This window comes from Anomalospiza imberbis, chromosome 9, assembly GCF_031753505.1.
Source record: "Anomalospiza imberbis isolate Cuckoo-Finch-1a 21T00152 chromosome 9, ASM3175350v1, whole genome shotgun sequence".
Lineage (NCBI taxonomy): Eukaryota > Metazoa > Chordata > Aves > Passeriformes > Viduidae > Anomalospiza > Anomalospiza imberbis.
In genome coordinates, this window is record NC_089689.1 from 26,124,307 (window position 1) to 26,145,119 (window position 20,813).

Consider the following 20,813-nt stretch of genomic DNA (forward strand, 5'->3'; position numbering starts at 1 on the left):
AAAAACAGGGCCAGGGCTCTGCATATGGTGGGCTCTCTAATGTAGAGTACATGTGAGCTACCAAAAATCTTCTGCCAGAGACCTGTCTTGCAGAAAAATGAAGAAATATAACCAGCTTCTTATGTACAATGACTCATTTAAAAGCAAAAGCCTGAATAACAATCGCCTCTGAAATCAGTCCATAATAGAAACTAATCAACCTTCAACTTGAACCAGAACCCACAACAGGGAGAAGTCCTAGAGATTTCATCAGCTGAGGATTCAGTGGGATCCATAAGATATCCTTACAGCCACCACTCCCAGACACATTCTGTGGCTTGAAGAACAAAAAAATAATAGTTGCATGAATGGCAGAAAAAAGTGCAGACATCACAGGTCCAGCAGAAATCAGGCCAGCTGTGATGCCATCTCACCTATCCAACAGGACACAGGTCATGCTGTCCTGAACACCTGGGAATGGCTAATGTCCCCAGAGAGGATATTGTTAGGTACAAAGCTGAGCAACTTCAGTGATTAGGGAAACAGAAAAACCAAAGTACAATTTTGGTTCTGTAAGAAAACAACCCCCCAAAAAACCAAACCAAACCCCACAAACTGTTACCTTCAACCAAACGTAGGAGATGGGGACACAACATCCCTAACTACCAATAAGAGAGCACAAATTGTATTTAAAGACACACCACAATAGCATTCAGAAAATAAAAAGCCATTTAGCAGGTGGATAGATGCTGAGAGGAACAGCCTTGTTTTCACCACATTCTAAGCTGGAAGTACTCCTAAAATGCAACAGTCAGCATTATTAATGCTCTTAAACTCCCTGGATTGAACGGACTATGGACAATGTCCCAGTGCTGCATTAACTGAGGAATAACCCCAGATCCTGGCAGAGGTGCTGGCAATTATGGGGCCTGTCTGAAAGCCATTGATTTTATAAAGCAGCTTGATCTTAACAGAGGTGAGAAATCTCTTTCCCAACATGTCCCTTCCCTAGGGAAGCTCTGCAGGGCAGGCCCCTCCGCAGGACTGTGCTGCATTTCTAAGCAGGAAAATGAGACAATCACAGGCCCTGCAGTCACCCCTTGACACAGGAAGAAAGTCCAGCCTTGATTTCATCAGGGAGAAAGAAAACGGGACTGGAAAGAAGTATCATACAGGACTGTCCATCTATACATTTTGCCTGTCACTGCATTTTCTGTCACTACAGCCTCATATCAAATAACATTTACACAGATGAAGAGTCAGTCCTTTCACAGTAATGGGCCAAATTACAAGGAAAGCCCAACATTCTTTAAAAGTTTCTTTAATAAAACAGGAGCAAACTTCTTCCTGTGTTGCAGGAAGATGTTTCATGGGCTATCTATTTTTCTGAACTGAAGAACCACTAGAGAAACACAGACTCTCTTAGAAAGTTTCAAGTAGGAGGAAAAGAAATTAAAAAAAAAATCACAAAAATCTGAACAAATTACGTTTCTCTGAGGACAGCAGTCCCCTATGGTAACAATCTGAGGCTCAGGTCAAGTTTCTTTTGTGATACTTAAGATTTAAGGCTGATTTCCCCAGAGGATGAAATAAGTGGGGGAAAAAAATGAAAGGGGAAATGGGTAGAAAAGGGATGGAAGATGATTAACAGAAATCATCAGGGATCTCAGTGCTGCCTGGCCTATCCACAGCTTGTGCTATGGCCTCTGACATGAGATTTGCAGGCAGAGACTGCAGCAAATGAAGCTGCTTAGTTATTCAGCCCCCCTCCAGACAATCATGTAGTGGAAGTAGCATTAATGAAGCAGCTTTTAACTAAGGAGGATGCAGGGTGAAAGACCAACAAATACAGTGCATAAATATGTTAATGTATTTATTGAGGTAATTTTTTCCGTAGCCTGTATGCGGCTGCAAAATGATTCAATTCATTTTATGCAAGAGAAGGGCATTCATCTCCCTTAATTAGGGAGAAAGTAGGACTGGTACTAGGATTAAAAATACAAGTATGGTTGATTTTGAAGTCCTCTATGTACCCCATTCTGGCAAGATCTGATAAAATACTTCCTCCAACACTGCTTCTGACTCATGGGAATATTTGTGAAGTACATGACTGGAAATTCAATAGAATGGCCTGTACTAGTTTCTTGCTCTGGCAAGAACAGATCTGCAGATATAGGTAAGCACACAAATAAAAGTCTACATATTAGTATTTTCATCAAAATACCCCTGGCATTCCCTTCAACTCAACATCAGACAACCCTTCAAAGTTCTAGAACAATGGAGCACAAATGGGCCTCCTCAAAAGGCCATAATAAAATGCACTACATGAAAATCAAGAATGTTCTTTTTACTTACTGGGTTTTTAAAGGGTGTTACCTGCAGTAACATCTGTCACACTTACTCTCAGCTTTAGTTATTTTATATTCCTCATCTTTCATCTGCTGCTTTTTTCATTTGTTCTCAGAGGAAAAATAAAAAATGAGGATTGAGCAATGCAGTTACATTGCAAAACTCCTCTGAAATAACAGAAGTGCTGTCTGCAGTGATGATAAATCCCAATATGTTACCATGCAAAACACCAAATCTGAGTTTCCAAAAAGCCTGATCCCAGGTGAGTGTGACACTTCTCCACTGCTGCTGATCATGAGCCTGACAAGCAGCTCAAGATGTTTACAGCTCCCTTGCAGACAGAAATCCAGACTAGACAGCACTGCCTGTATCAGTCTGGAAAAGGGCTACATTTGAAAGCTTGTAAACTGTGTGATTTGAATGACCCGAATCTTTTGTGTCTTAGCACAAGCATAAATTGACAGATCATCCTGCAAGTGCTGGGAATAACAGCTTCAGTTTCTCTGTGCTTTGATAATAGAACATGTCTGAGAAACACCACTTTGAGCTACTCACTGCATGCTGCTTCTGATTCATCTGACCCGTCAGGACATTCTTCTTCTCCATCACATTTCCACCTGGCTGGGATGCAGTGCCCGTTGTCACAAGTAAAATCTGACTCAGCACAAGTTTTCTTTGCTGCAAGAAAAGAAGAAAGTATTTGGCATGAACATAAACAGTGCAGAACATCTCCACTGCACCCAACGCCACCAAGGACGATATGGACTGCTGTGCTAAGAGGATTTTTTTCACATTCAATATTGTTTCTTCATGACTGAGTCCCACATGTATCACAGATGGGTGTTTCTTCTCACTAGAACTCTTACCCTTCCATTATTTGACGAGGATTCACCCTTCCGTGTCTTTTTCCAGCCATTCAAAAAACAGGAATGTTCTTTTTCAAGATAATTTTCTAAGGCTTTTACTATAAAAAGCTGCTGCCTTCATGGAACTGAAAGCATGCTGCATGATTTACAGACAGGCAAGACAAACAAGTATCACCTTTGGAGTACTATAATCTAAATAATAATGTTTCTATCTGTGCCATCTATTCATGGCTTGTTAGTACATCTGTCACCACAGCAGATGATCATAAAGCACTCCTTCAAACACTATCATTAATTTCATTAAATGTCAACCACTCCACGCTCTTTGCTTTGCTTGCATTAATCTAGGGCTTGAAAAAGATGCAAGACATGAACTCAAGCAATTAATTGGTGTATTCCTCTGTGCCAGTGGTGCAGCACCATGTGCTCTGCAATTCTAGTCTGCATCTTCCCACTGCGGCAGAAAGAGAAAATTCTACTTAGATTGGGTCCCTTCAGGCTGAGGCCTCAGTGTTGATGTGACACCATTCACTCACAGTGGTGACTTCAGTGGCTTTTCTGCTGAGTCCTGAGCAAGGGCTGGGGCTCAATGTCACCACATTGAAGGGAAATGCTCTCTGGCTAGCTGATATCTACCTTTGGTAGCCATGAACTGACACAGGAAGTCCTGGCAGGGAGATTTGTCTCTTCCCCCTGCAAAGCTGCTCACAACCTAATAGGATCACAGGAAAATTCAAGTAATGAAGGACCTCAGGAGGTCACCAAGTCCAACCTCCTGCTCAAGACAGGCTCAGCTCTGAGGTCAGACCAGGCTGTTCTGTGTTTTATCCAGTCTGGTAGGAAAAATCCCCCAAGATGGAGCCAGCACAACTCCCCTGGGCAGCCTGTTCCGTGGCTTAGCTGCCCTCACATCACAGTGAGACCTGGCCATTCTCTCCTACAAGTCATGTGCACACATATTGCTACATCAATACTTCTTCCAGCAAACATTTTCAAAGCATTAAACACAACAAATAAGCCTCTGGGGTTTGATCTTTTACTTTCCTTTCTTCTTTTTCTACATGAGCTGCTGTCAGGAAGGGAGTCATGTTAAATATCACTCATGTGCCCACACAGGAAACATGGAGCATTTCTGTGTGAGGTGCTGGAGACCTCCACGGCTGAAATAAAGCACTCATTTTCCAGCACACAAAACATGCAGCTTCCCTGAGCAGACATCCAGCAGGAAAACACTGCAAAGCATCACTAAGCAGCTGTACAATCTCTCAGGATGCACTTTTTAAAGAGAACATACACTTACTCCCCTTCTGTTGCTAAATGAATCAGATTCTGGGGAATGAGGGGGGGAAAAAAAGGGACAACTTTCAATTTTCTCTTCAGCCATTCAGAAACAGATTATGGACTAACATAGGACAGAAAAACCATTTCCACGTAAACCAAGAGTTTTACAAGACACCAGTGATACTAAAGATCATCCAAAGACACTGCACATCTGTTATCAGAGGGAAAAGACTTTCTCCTGAATAACTCCTTTCAGAAATCCAAAGCTGGCTATTGCACATCACTGCTGGGGTATTTAATGCAAGTTTTAATGAATCTGATGCATTTAATAGCCAGAAATGCTGATACTGATAGGATCCCCATGCATAGCTGAAGGGAGAGCACTCTCCTGCTTGCTGGGAAGCTCACTGGGTAAAATGCTGCTGTCTGCTCTTAGGGGAAGGTTGTGGCATCTACAAATGAAACAATCACAGCTCCATCCAGAAAGGAGAGACCAGTGTAATACTGGAAACATGAGAAACCTAATTTTTAAAATGTATTTTGTTTTATAGTCGCTCTCTCAATGCCTTAATATCTTGCTTTCTACAGCCAAACTGTCCTTTAACTTATTCTCTAGAGATCCAAATAGCAATAAAACTACAATTGTGCCTAAACCAAACCTCTCCTTCTGCCATCAGTCTCACAGCGTGATGTATTTCTGGGACATGGGGATGCAGGAGCAGGGGCCAGCCCCAGGGAGGAGTGGCAGGGGCGCTCCCTTTGCCCAGCCAACCCTGCAGATGGTGGCACTGATGGCTTTGTTCCTGCCCTGCCACTGCTCCTCCTCGTGCACCACAAGCAGCTCCTTGCTAGGGCTCACAAAAGGGCAGCAAAGCATCGCTGCCAGTCCTGGCTGTCCCTCGGGAGGGGTTCATGCGCTCCCTCCCCTTGGCAAAATGAAGCTGGGCACAACCACTCAGCAGCAGTGGCTGAACCCAGAAGTGTCACCGTGTCCCCATGCCCTCCTGCAGGTCCAACAGTCCCATGACAAAAATCAGCAGGATACAAAAGTGTTTGAATCAAAATTGTCTAATCTCTTCAAGGAACAGGATTAAGAAAAGGGGGAGCTCAAACCTTTTCTTATATTTCTTCTTGTTTTTACTTCTGCTATTTTTAACATTTTTTGCTTTTAGATATTTATATTTTAAATATTATCTTTTATTTTTACTATTACTCTCCAGCACTGTGTCAGAGCTTTGCAGACTGTCTCAATTCCAATAACTCCACTTTCTGTTGCGAACAGCAACCCAGATTATTCAAACTGCAAGAATACTGAAGCACTGTCTCATTTCTCACCTCTAATATAAGACTGGAATCACTTTATTTCCAACCAGATTTACCTTCTGGCGCTCAATCCTCATGTCTCTGGGATCACAATGCAGGCAGAGAGCAGTTAATTAAAATATCAGCTTTCTGTTTTTTCCTTCCTTTTTCTTTTTGAAGTCTGATAACCCTTTTTATTAATCTCCCATGTTATACACCTTCATTCCATCAATAATTCATTGAGGCTCACACCATAAACTGCCAGTGGTGCATTAACATGTAAAATAAATAAATACATCCCTTTTAGACAATGGGGAGGACACGGGTTCATTTTATGGTTTCACCTGGCTCAGAAATAGTCAAGCAAAATTAATTGTCCCCCTGAGATCCATTTCCTTTGCCGTAAGCAGCCCAGGCAGCTCTGCTCCCACGTTTCTTCCAGATGAACATAAACAAACAAGAGTGAGTAGTCACAGCATCCCTGAGCCTCTGTTCCTCGGGGGGCAAACGATACCTGGAACGAGAAGAGAGAGGCTCCCGAAGCGTGCGCAGAGCCTTTCATCTCCTCCCCTGCTCAGCTCTCAGGGACACCAAAGAGGCTGCCTCTCTTTGGACTCCTGCTTCATTTGCCTTCAGTTCCTGCTTTTCCTTTCCCACGTGTGCGGGTGGCCAGATCTGTCAGAACTCCACTGGCTCCCGTGTGGCCATGGGCTCAGCTCCCACAGGGAATGAGCCCTGCCTTGGGCAGCTCTCCAAAGGAGCCCTTAGTTAAAGTCAGGCATTCCTGCTTCTCTTCTCCCAGCAAGAAAGACAAGGGAAGAGGGAAAGGTGGCTTCAATTTTACCCAGCAGTGACAGAAAAATACCCTAACATGCTGAATTTTAAATAAAACTGCATCAAACCCAACATGGCCCCTCGTTTTCCAAAATGTCTTTTTCCTTTCCATTACTCACATCTCTCATTCTGAACTGCAAGTAAGGATTCAGGGCTCATCCCTGCAGCAAATTAAAAGCATGGAAGCCAGGGAGATTGGTGTAGAACATGAAAATCTACTGAGTGGTTCCATAAAAAAGCAGTGACTGGGGACATGTTTAATTAGACTGGAGGGAACAAATATACACTGAAAGGAACAAGCCTTGTACTGGCTAGGAGCAGGGACTGGATGACATAAATGTGACTTCCAACTTCCAAAAACACCTACTTCTGAAAGATCAGTTCTCTGACCCTAATCCAAACAAGGTATCTGGATCTAATGGAAAAGTCCAGGACTTATTCCTTTTTCCTCTTTCCAATAAAACCCAACATCCTCCCACTGCCCTCAGTCACTTCATTTAACCTCACTTAACTTTTGCTTCAATTTTAGAGGCTTTACAAAGCAGGTACATCTTTCCAGTTACTCCTTATAAGACACCAGGCCCTCCATGCAGTTTGCAATTGCAGTTTGCAGTTCATGCCTTGTTTATTCTTATTTTGCACATCTTTACTATTAAGCAATACTCAACTCTAAAATAGTTTCATTTCTTGCTACTCCCAATTTCCCCAAACCAACAGCTGAAAAGCAGAATGAACACATTTCCTCTTTTATCAACAGTTCAGTGTAGCTGTTCAACAGCGGCAGTAATGTAAAAGCACAGAAAAAAAGCATATTTTCTTACTACAACTTGCCTGTAAAGGACACTTGAAAATGAGGGTTTGTTTTTTTCCACATGAGACAATGAATTCTAGGTAGTTCTAACATCTAAACACAGGATTTTTAGACAAAGGGTTTTGTATCCAGACAGAAAACCAGGCCAATGAGAGCATCCTTGAGTGTTAACCCACAAAGACCCTGCAAACCCTCTCCCCATTTTCTCCCCTCAGTAACTCTTGGCCAATTACCACCAATTCTAAAAGACAGGAAAGATGTGGAAAATAAGTTTAATCCCACAAGTTTCATAAAATCGGAAGCTGAATAGAGAGCAATCAAAGCCACAGCTCCGCAGAGGGAGATAAGGGCAGAAAGTGGCCACGGGGCTGATCTGCTCCATGGGCTGCCAGTCAGCCAGGGCTGCCCAGACTCTGCATCTCATCCCAAGGTGGGTTTATGGCAGAGGAAAGGTGGCAATTAGGGATTAAAAACCCCACACACCAAACTTATTGAAACTTATTGGTTTAATTTGTTCCACAACCCTCATTCCTTTACGTAGATCCTGCTCCTATTTTAATTTCTCCATCAACACCAGACTTCCCATCAAACTGTGTATCTGCTCTCATTTGCAGCCAATATTCAGTCTTCTAGAAGAAAACAGTTTCACCCAAGCTGCTGTAAAAATGTAACAAAATATAGCAAAAAACATACAATGAAAGGTTTGCTGCGATCCTTCTGCAGCAATAAAATAGGATGTGATAATGGGGAGATGATGGTAGGCCAGAGACATCGAAATTCACAAAACAGGGTTTCGTTTCATGCTGGGAAACTTCAGTGGCAGCTTTGATCAGTGGCTTATCGGAGTCCCTGACAAGGCTCCATATGAGAAGAGAAGCAGCATTGCACGAGTCGAGGAGCATAAACACAGCCCATCAGCAGCACTCTGCCCTGAGAGGTGCCAAGCACAGCTCGGTGGGTTACGGGACAGGAGCCAGCTCCTCCCAGAAGAAAATACATCATTATTATGGGTCACTCTGCACCTCCTAAGGACCTCCATCAATCCAGTCTCAGAGTGAGAAAAACATACCCCAGCTCGATCACTGGCTTGGTCCAACGAGGTTTTCTGCTTCCCAGAGAAAGGTGAGGGCTGTGCTCATGATTCAGCTCGAGAAAGCTTCTGGGCTACACAAAGCTCAACAGCAAACAGCTGTTTTCAGTTTATAACCTCAGTCAGCTCCTGAATCACAAACACAGCCACCAGGACATTGCGAATGCCGCTCCCAAACAGAAATTCCCAGCAACAGAAGAAAACAATTAAAAAAAATTAATTCGAAGTTATGTTCACCACAAGCTTGATACATACTCCCAAACTCAGAAAACACTCAGAGCAGGAGACTGAGCCTTAACCACATACTTACACAGCATCCCTGCCCTTCAAAAAGAATCTGTGCTATTGATCCCCAATCCTTTGATCAGGTTTTATACCCCAAGGATGTCTTAGTTGTCCTTAAGGAGATCTGAAAATCCCAAGTTACATCTGCAGCCCGAGTCCTCTCAGCTGCTGCTGTTGATTTTGCAGAGGAAGTGTCCCAGGGAGCGTGGACAACCCGCCCTGGAGCGGTTTCCTGCTCCCAGCAGGTGCTGCATTCCCTGCTTCAGGCATCCAAACACCTTGTGCCGGGAGCCTGACCCCTCACAGCACCTCTGCCAAATCCTGGCACGGGAATCCCAGGAATGTGCTGGTTTGCAGCTATAAAATGGCAACAGAGAAGATCCCAGAGTCGAAATATCAAGAAATCCTACTGGATGTGGATCATCAAGTCCTTTAACTTTCATACAACTAAGGACACCTTGAAGTAATGAAAGGGAATATTTAACCATTCTCTGAATCTGGCCACTTCTTTTGACACTGCCATCTCAGCAGGCAATTACTTTTATAAAGCAGGATTAATCAGATCCCCTCAAAGAGCCAGTGCTCAGGCACAGACCGTGGTCCCTTTGATACTCCACATGAAACACATTCTAAAGAAACTTCTCCCCAAGACCCCCTGAAACAGCCCCAGAAAACAATGCCCCATTGACAGAAGCCCAGTCAGAGGCTCTGGGGCTGCCTGAAGCTGCTGCTCAAGTAACCAAAACATGCAGCTGCAGAGCCTGAAGCCCCTCAGATCAATCAAATCAAACCAATGACTTTAAAAGAAGAAAAAGAGATGTCACCTGTGATTTTTCATTACTACCAAAGGTATCCACTTTTGAGCATTTAAAATGGTAATATGTATAAGCCTCCTATTCAGTATTATTTAAATACCTTTTCACATTTAATATGGAACTTAATGTAAGGAAAATGACAGAACCTAATTGAAACCTATGAAAAGCAGACTGCTGAAACAACATACTGTTCTCATGTATGAAATAAAAGTGACTTGAACTAACAAATACAGGCCTTTCTTCCTAAATTTATTCACATAAATCAGGTAAAACTGAACAATATTTTTCCTCAACCTGTTCTCAGGTTGCAGTTGTCATTTCAGTCTTTCAGAAGGAGCTGTATGCTCAAAGGATGCTCTGTTTTTTACCAAATATACACACTGGTCTAATGAATGCAGCACTTGTCCCTATAAGCCATGTTTCACCAATAGGAAAAGTAAGATTTCTCTTCTTCCCAGAAGAGAAATCAAGGACAAAAAGTCCACTTGGGCTGGCGTGCTCCTTGGAGGGCATCAGAGGTCTGTCAAACATACTTGCCTGGTATTCAGGACAACTTTTCCTTGCAAGTTTGAAGGCTTAGATGGGGCTCTGGGGCTTTGTCCTAGGGAGCTTCGCAGCTGGGAACAGCCCAGGCAGAAAGCTCAAGTGCTGCCTCATTCTCTTCAGAGGAACATGCCCCACACTCCTTCAGGCAAGGCTCCCTCCAACATCTGCTCCCTCCATTTTTCTAAAATCCACTTATAAATCATAAGTCATTTTTTAAGCTGTACAAACCCAAGTTTTCTGACAATTTCCTCATTTTTGTTCTCCAGGAACCTCCATCACCTCAGTGTTCAACTCTCTAGAATTTCAAAAACAACAAACACCCCCACAAGAAAACCAACTATCTTCCCCCACACTGTATGTGTAAATTGGAAAATCACGTCCTTCTGCAGAGCAAGAAGAAAAGGGGACAGATTCTCCTACCAGCATCTGAAACAGACTGCAGCTTTGCTCAAACCAGGCTGACAGCCCTGTCCAGCCTGCAGTCACCTCTGGATGCTACCAATCAACCTCATAGTTGTGTGACACTGCACAGCAGGTGTGAAAAACCAGCCACCACTCCGTGTCAAAACATGCCACTGACAAAATCTCACCGAGGCTCTTCCTCATCCAGCAGTAATAGTGACAAGAAGGCTGCCAAGTGCATAGACAAGGTTTGCCTTCAGCAAATGGATTTTTTCTTACAACAAAGCTTATACAAGGTAGCACTGAATGGAAGGGCTATCAGCAGACTTGCTCCCCCTAAGAGACCTGAGAACTTGAAAATGCACAAGTCATGTCCTCCCTTACAGGTCCGTGGGCACAGAGGCATTCAATGACATACCAGAAGTCGTGCAGCAGATCTGTGGCACAGCCAAGGGCCTGCCCAGGTCTTTCCCCCACGTCTGATGGCATGGTCACCGTACCTTACGCTCAAGTCAAGATTTCCTCTCTGCGGAAAAGAGCAGCCATCGCTCTGCTGTGGAAGCTGAACGTGCTTCCAGAACTCCATATTGCTGCAGTCATGACCTTATCAAAGGATTTGGTATGCTCTGACTTTCCAGTTTGTTTCTAAATATTTCTTTGACTGAAGCTCATCCGCACTGACTTTTGCTGACAGAATTGCCAGCTTTGTCTGTCTCTTTGGGTTTTGTTTTGCCTTCTTTTAACAACCAAGACATTGTTGCAAGACAGAAGCTCTTGGGGTGGCAACTACATGTATGTTATTTCACAATGAAGGATGTCCACAAATTCCTCAAGAGGCACTTAATATTATTCTGTCTTTCTGTTTCTGGGAATTGAACCCTAGGGGCCGCATTCTACCCTGATGAAACATCCCCAAAGTCCACGAATGATCACTGGTCTCAGTGGTCTCTGTGCAAAATTGGTCTCAGATGTTTTTCTGACACCCTATGATGTCTGTTTTCAGTAAAGTTTTTGTAACCCTCAGCCTAAGTCAAAGCCCCTGATGACTCCAGTCTCTGGTGCTCTGAGTCAAACCCCCAAAGATAAAACAGACTGAAAGCTATTTCTGAGAGCGAATACAGTAAGACAGAAGTGGTTGAGCTGATGGAGCAATTTTGGTTCCCACCTACACATATGCCCATAGCTTATCAGACAGGTACCGGGGAAAGAGAACAGCCATACTTTATGGATAAAATTGCCTTCGGTTATTCAGAAAATTAGAGAAATGAGGCTAAGGCATGTGAGCACAGACAAAGAAAAGAGACAAAGACATGTGAACACAGATCTTTCACCGAGTGAGATACAAGGAAAACGCAGGCCTCCCTACACTGCTGTCTGCTCTGTTGGATGTTTTTAAGTATGATTCCTTTTTCATAGATGGTGGTAAGAAAATCTCCAGGACCAGTGGAGAAGGTAGCAAAGAATACCCCTGAAGCCTGATGTGCCACCTTTTCTTACCTGGCTCATGCTGTCACACTGAAACATTACAACACCAGAGTTTCCAGGCACAGAATTTGCCTTTCACAGCTTGGACACAGCATTTAGGTTCTTGCTGCCTGAATTTAGTGTACACACTGTGAGGTTAAAGTGCATTGAAGACATGAAGAAACCAGAATTTCACACCAAGTTTGCACGCAGGAGATAAACCCAGGGGCCCTAAACCCTGCACAGAGCCAGGTACGACGAGCTCCCTGTCACACCTTCACTGCAGCTGAGTGATCCGGGGCTCAAATCAGCATCAGGCATTTCTGGCAAGCCTCAGCCCCTGGCTCCACATTTGTCACTGCTCTGGTAGGGTCTGCCCTGCCATAACTGTGTGAGCTCTGTGGCTCAGCTCGCTCAGCTGACACGGGCCGTGAGAGCACAGAACACCTGCGGGCAAGCAGCAGCACTTTCAGCAGCCACCTTTGACACTCAGAGCAGAGCAGCACCATTACACACTGGGGGTCCCAGAACTGCAGGCAAAGTCACTTCCTCTGCAAATCAGCCTGAAAAAACAGCAAGAGAAACAAACACTCTTTAAACCCTGTTTTGCAGAACTTGGCCTGGGTCCAGGCTGCATACTGATCCTTACAACTGTGTGGGAAAACAGTAACCTGCTATTTACACCTGCGAGCTCTGTGTTTGTAAGCACAGTCAAACACATGTGCAGGACATTCCTATGCACGAGCGTTATATGTTTCCAAAAAATGTGGCAATGCCTAACAGCACAAGTATCTCTGACCTGTCATATAAATTATCCAAATCTAAGGACATGGTGGAAACCCAACACAGTCAGTGCAAAGCTCCCAATTCCTAGGAAAACAAAGAAAGGGAAAGAAAGCAAAAAAAGCAAAAGCTCATCAAGAATCAGGATCAACAGCCTAAATCAGAGATTTGAAGACTCAATCCATGCAGTGGCAAAATGATGCCTTGTGTGGGTAGGAAACAGGGAGAGGAGATACAAGAAGTGGAACAGACCTGGGATGCCTGAGGAGGTACTGCTGGTTCAGTGCACAAATCCATGTGGGTGGACAGTAGGGAAAGTCAATGAGGGTTTGTGCTCTCAATTAGGGAATTATATGGGCAACAACACACCTGAGCATTCTGTTTGGCAGCCAACAGCAGGGGGAATGAAGCTGTTCTTTTGTTTCGTTCTGCTGCATTTATGTATTTTTTATTAGAAGCACAGCATTTTATGTCAATTTATACATGGTTCAGTTGCTTAACGTTGGATCGATGTTTGCTCTTTTTCTTCTGGTCCTATTTTAATCAATAAGTTGCAGGGTAAAACATGCAAGAAATGCTCTGTACAGTTAAGAAAAAAACCCACGAGCCAAGGTTTACTTTCTGGGAGGCTAAAATATTGCAATTAAAATACCTACTGTAGTGTCTTGGGAGAATGAAGAGTCAGTAACAATAAAAGGAAGTGAGATTTTTCTAAAGACTTAAATCTAGTGTTTCCAGCTTCATTCTCTTTTTCCATTTACTTAGTTACTAACAAAATGATGGCCCTTTTGAAGTAAAAAATTTTCCTAGGGTTATTTTAGAAAGTTCCCCTAGTCCTCAAGTATGCATCCTTCAAACGTCAAAAATAAAAATGGAAAATGGAAAGTAACAATTGGAATGCCATAAAAACCAAAAATACACACAGAAACCCCTTATGCCATAACAAACACTACTGAAAGCTTTCTTACAGCATACCAATAGCTATAGTAAAAGAACTTAAAATTAATTAACTGGGCAGAAACACATTGGGAATGTACAAGATAATTAAAAAAAAAAGAGCCTGGTTGTTAATGATCTTTAGACAAACCAGTGCCACAGATGTCCCTGTGCATGCACCTGTGAAGACACCTTTTCTACAGCTCTGTAAAGAAGACATTCATTGTCTCCAACAACTAATTGGCCAGGAATCTTGCTTTTTAAGACCACTGAATCAGAGCCCTGGGAATTGGGAGGGATTGCACACAAAAGCATTTTCAAGCCCGTCTCCAAAGGCAGCATCGTTTCAGACTGAACAGCAGGTTCATCCTCTGATCCAAGTCTGTTGTGGCGGAACAGCGCCAAACAAATGTCTGTTAATATTCTGCCAGCAAGCACGAGCAGAGGGGCTCCTGCACTGCATTAAGGCAAGTGCTCAGGTTAAGAGTTGGACATTGGTCACGCAGCTCCCCATTCAAGCACAAACCTCTTCACCCATCACCATGTGATGTCAAATGCTTTTGTGCATTGCAATATTAAATACTTGTACCCCGGGGATGGGAATTGAATAGGCATAACATGGAAATTATGATGCATGCAACCATAGCCTTTAACCTATTAACAAGTATGACCAAGATCACTTATTTGGAGCTCTCTAATCATCAAGGCAAGAAGACATCAACATCTACTATGTCACACTGACAAGGCCTTCAATGGCAAATGTGGTTCAAAGGTCCACAGGAAACACAAAGAAGCTTTGTCTTTTGATGTAAAGAACAAAGCTACCATGTGGCACAGCATCACACATGCAATTAGTCAGGAAAGTTAATACAGTAGAAGCAGATGGTGGAACCATGTCAACATTTTTAGTGGGCACATTTCCCCTTACTCTCCAGTTGCTGTGATCCAAGGTCGGCGGAGCAGCAGGCAGATTGTTGGTAAGCTGGACCCCACCAGAGACTGACAATCCCCTTTTATCTATCCATCTGAAGTGCCCCTGCGCTCCCACTTCTACCGGCATAGCTCCATCTTTGACACCTCCTCTCCACCACATCCCCACGCCACAGGGTAGCACCACTAACAACCTCAGAGCACACTGACGGAAAACGAGGCAGACAGTCAGTCCCTAACCCTGGTTGTGCTGGGAGATACTGACAGGAAAAGGCATTAAAACCTCCCCTTCAGTGGCCCTTACACAGCTCATTCTGCTCATTTCTGCAGCTCAGTGTGTTACCAAATGCTACATGAATCACACGTACAGCACACGTCATTCCGCAGGACTTGACACGTTTGCAGAGAGCAACTGCTCCTTTCTCACTGCCAGCCCAAAAGCTCGGCTAACACAGGATGGAAATGAGAGGCTTCCTGGTCACCACCAATCACACTGCACATGCAGAAAACCCAAAACCCAAACCACAGGGATCACACAAAGAAACGCAATACAATAAACGCTGTGGTTCGCATGGCTTTGAAGTTAACAGCCCTGCACAGTCTTCAGACAAAGTCTCTCCCCTGCTATTGTCAACCAGTTTTTCCCAATTCCCCAGCTCCACACATCATGGATTTCAACAGCACCCAGGTGAGGACGGCAGGAGCTTTCAGCTCTGCAAGTCATTTAATTAAAATGAAATGAACAATCAGCAGTTAGTCAAAGTGCTCGTATGCTCCAGCCACCACAGCTGCCGAATTCTGCAGCCCTCGGTCCAATCTGATTTCCTTTAAAGCTCCTGGCAACCCATTAATTAAAACACTTTATTTACAGCTTCCAGGGGCTTGAAACCATGGGATGCACTTGATGGAATTTATGCAATTATGTACAGCCAGTCCTAGTGACAGGCTCCATTCTTGCTCCTGCTCTCCCCTGCTCCCACACTCGGCTCATCCACGCGGGGCTGTCTGGCCCGGGCCTGCCACGCCGGGATCGGCTGCCATGGAAATGAGCAGGAGGCAACAAAGGACCTGTGAGTCTCACTGGAGATGGAGGAGTAGCAAGGCAATAGCACAGGAAGGCCAAGACAAAGAGAAACCAATTTGCCTGCCGCCTTTAAACACAAACAGCCCTTCCCCTTTGTGCAAGGAGATGTTGATGAATTGAGTTTTCCCCTGATTTAAGAAACCAAGCCTCTTCCAGCCAAATGCAACAAAGCCATGTGGATGAAGCATCCTGCCTTTGGCCCTATGCAGCATTCCATCCGTTAGTGCTCTGTGGGGAAATGATCCCAAAGCAAACCCAGAGGTGTAGTTTAATAAGCAATCCCTATGTCACTGTACCACAGCATCAGCTGCAGACAAATTTCTCTGCTTTCAGAAGGAGTTTTTCTTTTTACTCCATTATTAAGCAATCACACTCATCAGCAATTCCCATGACTCTCAAAACATAACCTTAAAAAGTGTGACTGACAAGCATAACAAAGTATGTCTTTGAACCCATTTCCAAAGGTATTTGAGAAGGATTGAAAACAGCCCTGTCAAGGATTTGGGGGTGCTGGTGGATGTGGGGCCAGACATGACCTGGAGATGTACACTCACAGCCCAGAAACCAAACCTGTCCTGGGCTGCATCCAAAGCAGTGTGCACTTAGATACAAGTCTAAAAAATAACAGAATTTTGTATAGTATATAAGATATAAGGAATAGAGAAGGATATAAAGAAGATATTTTTTTACATAATTGCAAAACACTGGCACAAGTTGCCCAGAGAAATGGTGAATGCCCCATCCCTGCAAACATTCAAAGTCAGGCTGGACAGGAATCTGAGCAACCTAATCTAGTTGAAGACATCCCTGCCTATGGCAGGGGGTTGGACTAGATGACCTTTAAAGGTCTTTTTCAACCCAAATTATTCTGTGATTACTTGTGTTTTACGAGAATAAAGGGAACATAAATTTTTATGGAACGGTGAACTTTTTACTGCTTACGGAGTCCCGCATGAACACTGCTGAAAGATCAAGTACCATAAGCCAAAGACATCCACAGATACAACTATCCCAATGATTATTACTTCTCCCCACCCCATTTGTTTCTTACCTTTTCTTCCATGAGGCCAAGTGATTAATCTATGTAAAACCTGTGGAAACCATCCAGAGATATAAAAAGGAGAAGACTCTATTAAAATAAGTCACTACCAAAGCCTTAATATTTCTTCCAGCAATACAAAAGTGGATTTTGGCTTTATTCTCCTGTGGTTCATTCACAAAAAGGAAGGAAAGCAAGAACTGGAGAAAGCATTTCTTGCATGATGCAGAAACAGCTCCACAGATTTCAGTCTGTAATTCCAAATACCCAAGGTGCACCATGCCCTCAGCTGGTGTGAGAAATTGCTTGTCTGCTCTGAAGTCACTGTACTCCAATTCAGATTAGCTCTAAAAGCCTCTTTCACCAAGATGTATTGCAGTAATGCACTGGTATTATTTAAGTCCAGATTTAAATGTATTACAGATTATGTATTTTTTGCTGCAAGAAAACACAGAAACTCAGACATTGTATCAACATTTGTCTCCTGATTAAGTCTTTTGTCACTGTGATTTTCATAAGAAGAGCTATGAATGGATTTATAGGAGATAGTGACCATGAAAATGTCTCTCAGATGACTGTTTTATTATGCTTTCCTGCTTTTCTGTACTGGGTCCCTGTAGGTGATAAAAGTACCAATTCTTTCTCTCCAGGGCAGCCAGAATGAAATACCAGACACCTTTCAGCAATAAAAAAATCAGCAATATGACTTCAGACCATTCAAAACAGGAGTCTCTAAATGCCTGGCTCCTAGAGTATGGAATGCTAAACTTGCAATACTCGAGTAATTTTCTGGGTCCCCATCATTAACATACACTAAAAACATTAATCTGTGTGTACAATTTTAAAGCAATAGGCTGGGTTTTCTAATTAGCTTTTTTATCTTTTCAGTCTGTTACATCACAGGTACTGGCAGTACAGCAAGTGACCCATAGCCCCTCCATCAGTACCCTCCAGAAATCCAAAAGTAGCATCAGAACCGAAAACTGAGTTTCAGAGATAAGAATTCAGCCTCCAGCAGAAGGAACAGCATCCTCCGGCTCAGTATGTCAGAAATGAAGGTACAAGCAGAGGAATAATTTTCATGTGTTCCTCTAAAGTCTTCTCTATACAGCAACACAGGTAAGACCCTATGAAGGCCCTGGCCACAAGGTAAAGTTAGAAAGTTTTGTCGCTACCAAACATCACCCAACCTGGATTGGATCCCCAGGACTGGGAGCAGTGAGCAATATCAGAATTAAACTTCCCCTCTGCAAATGGTTTCCAGTCACCTAAGTGTTACCAGGACAACTCCAGCGCCAAGAATACAAATTACCTTTGGGGTAGCACCATCAACTCTGAGCACTCACCAACTCTGCATGCAAATTTAAATCACAACAATTTCACTGACAACTGTGTAAACAGCAGAAACTATTAAACTATCACAAGAGTCAATGGTACTATAGTCAGGAAAAATGTTACAGGAGGCAGCAACAAAACCAAGCAAAAGGAGGAGGAGAGACACATTAAAAAGTTCAGCCTTGTAATTCACGAGTGCCAGGCAAGGGCTTCTCATTCCCTAGGAAACATCACTTTTTCTTTGACTTCTTCTTGTCCTGGATATCAGCTATAAATTAGGCCTGATGCTGGGGCAAAACTTTACATGTAAGAAAGCCAGGCAACTTCAGGTGCCAAGAGATGCAGCTTATAAACAACCCTGGAGCTGTGCATTGCAATTTCTTTATTGCCAATAGCTGCCTTAAAAAAAAAAAAAAAAGAAAAGGAAAAAGAAGAAAAAAATGAGAAAGAAATACACCTTCTTTTGCCTTTGGCACTGATGTGTGAGGCATTTTTAAAACTCAGTGTTAAAGAAATGCTCTGGATGTACAAATTGTTTTGAAAAAATGCTGATAAACTGAGCACAGCAGTACTTCTGTTACTGCCCTGAAAAATTACATCAGCAAATAGCTTCAGCAAGAGTAACTGTAAGGACACGGGCAACAGAACTAAGAATTTTAGATGTGTGACAAGCTCAGAGACTGAAACCTGAGAACAAGGGAGGGATGGGAAACACCAAAAGCTGCAGCCCCCATTAACTGTGTAACATACAGTAGTATTTTATCTTTTCAGAACATTTTTCACTGGCAAGTCCCAAACATTTTACAGCAAGGTCAGTCAGAGCCAGTTCTTTAGGAGGAAACCAGTGGTGCCCTTGATTTTAGGCTTCCATCAGGAGGTAACTTCACCTGGCAAGAGCCAGGAGTGTTCCAGCCAAATTCCTTCCTCTCCAGCTGTCCTATCTTCATGCAGACTGTAACAAACAAACAAACCCCAAAAAAACCCCACACCAAAAAAACCACAACAAAACTCCCAAAGCCCTGCATTTTGGGGGCAGCACCTTAAACTGGATCCCTCAAGAGCAAGCAGTGGGGCAAAGAGAATGACAGTGAAATAAACCACTCAGCTACCAGAGCATTAACGTTAACAGCCACTTAAGTTCTTATTTGTTATGTTAGATATATGAAAAATTAAAAATGTATTATTAGGCTCCATATTCCTCCAGCAAGACTCTTGAAAGATCCTTGACAGGAGGTCTGGACCCTTAGGCAGCTTTGCAGATCTCCCACGCAAATGAAAGCCAGCAGGGAAGTCCTGCTGTCCATAACTCACATGACTGCTTAGAAATTGCTGATTTTCCCTCTTACAGCGACACTTTATCAAGTGCTTGGCTACAAGAAGATTTGCTGATTAAGGTATCAAGTGCAACAGCTCAACTGCACAGAGCCAAAAGCAAGGCAATGTGAGCCTGACTACTTTATTCCATCTTTCCTTTTGCTAAGGTGAAGTCCTTCCTGCCAGATTCATAAAGTGCAGCTTATAAGTAAAAAGTCTCATTCTCCTGCCAGGTAAAATCTGGCAGGAGAATGAGAATCTGTTGGAAAATCTGTATGACCAGACAGGAGCCTCTGTTAGAGTATGAGAGTTTGCCCAGTGGGACACTGTGCAGCCACAATCACTTCAGACATTGATCATTCCACAGAAGCTGACGTGGGATACAACCTCCCATTATCAGACCTTTCCTTGCCCAGCCAGGAGCAATATATCAAATCCAAGAAGAGCTTATTTTAAAAAATCAAAAGAACCCCCTTCATGCCTGTGCATTAAAAACCCTCCCTGCTCACCAGCCATTCCCTAAAATCCCTGCTCTGATTGTTTTGAGATGGGAGAAGGTAGGATTTTTCCAGGACATGCTGCTTCACACCTTGGGAGGAAGATGCTGCACATGCACAAACCAAAGGCACCTTTAGGCCCCCTGGAAGTGGGATAGAGCCGTGACTGGCCCTGCTTGTAAGCCAGTGGCAAGAACATGATCAACTTCAGTAGCAATTAGAATTGATGGGCAAATCCATCAAACTGGTAAGTAATGGTGAAATTTAACAGACTCAATTAAAATCTTCATTCTGAAAAAGAAATATAAAAAAGGGCATAGAAAGTTCTTCACCATCCCCTACCATTGACAGCTGCAATCAACAGCCCTTAAGGAGAAGTTGTGTGATCTGGTTCACCTCATCCATCCATTACCAACTGCTTGTCTCTGCAAAAGCAGAAAACAGGAATAAAAAGACCCCAATCTCTCAGGACACCTAAAGAAGCAAAGAACCTCAAATTACTACTGTCAGAAATGATGCTGTTCTAATGACTCTGTCCTACAGTACTTGGCATTGGGAACTTCAATCCCAGTATCTTTTCTCAGTGGTATCACTTTTCCATTTGCTGTCTCTGTGCACATTTTTTTCAATTAGTTTTCCTCTGGGAAAGGAAAGAGAATTTGCAAAGGAACACAGAGGGAACAGTTCACCTACAGTGGGAAGGATGGGGGAATAACTGCACACTGGCTTTCATGGTGTTCACTTTTCCTTAGCTGTTATAGGCAAAAGAAAAAGCAAAATAATGAAGTTAAACCCATTCCCATGTCCCCAGCAGCTCAGTCCCAGGTCGGGTAATCACCTAACAGGTATCCTGGACATGCATGTGGCAATT

General features: G+C 43.3%; 1 protein-coding gene across 2 annotated transcripts in view; it reads right to left on the bottom strand.

Moving 5' to 3' along the window:
• Positions 1 to 20,813, bottom strand: part of LRP8 (LDL receptor related protein 8) — a 172,247-nt gene that overhangs the window by 61,881 nt on the left and 89,553 nt on the right. For both annotated transcript variants that reach the window (XM_068198794.1, XM_068198793.1), the window contains exon 3: positions 2,884 to 3,006. In XM_068198794.1, the coding sequence (XP_068054895.1) occupies positions 2,884 to 3,006 (123 nt within the window). The remainder of the gene's footprint in view (positions 1 to 2,883; positions 3,007 to 20,813) is intronic.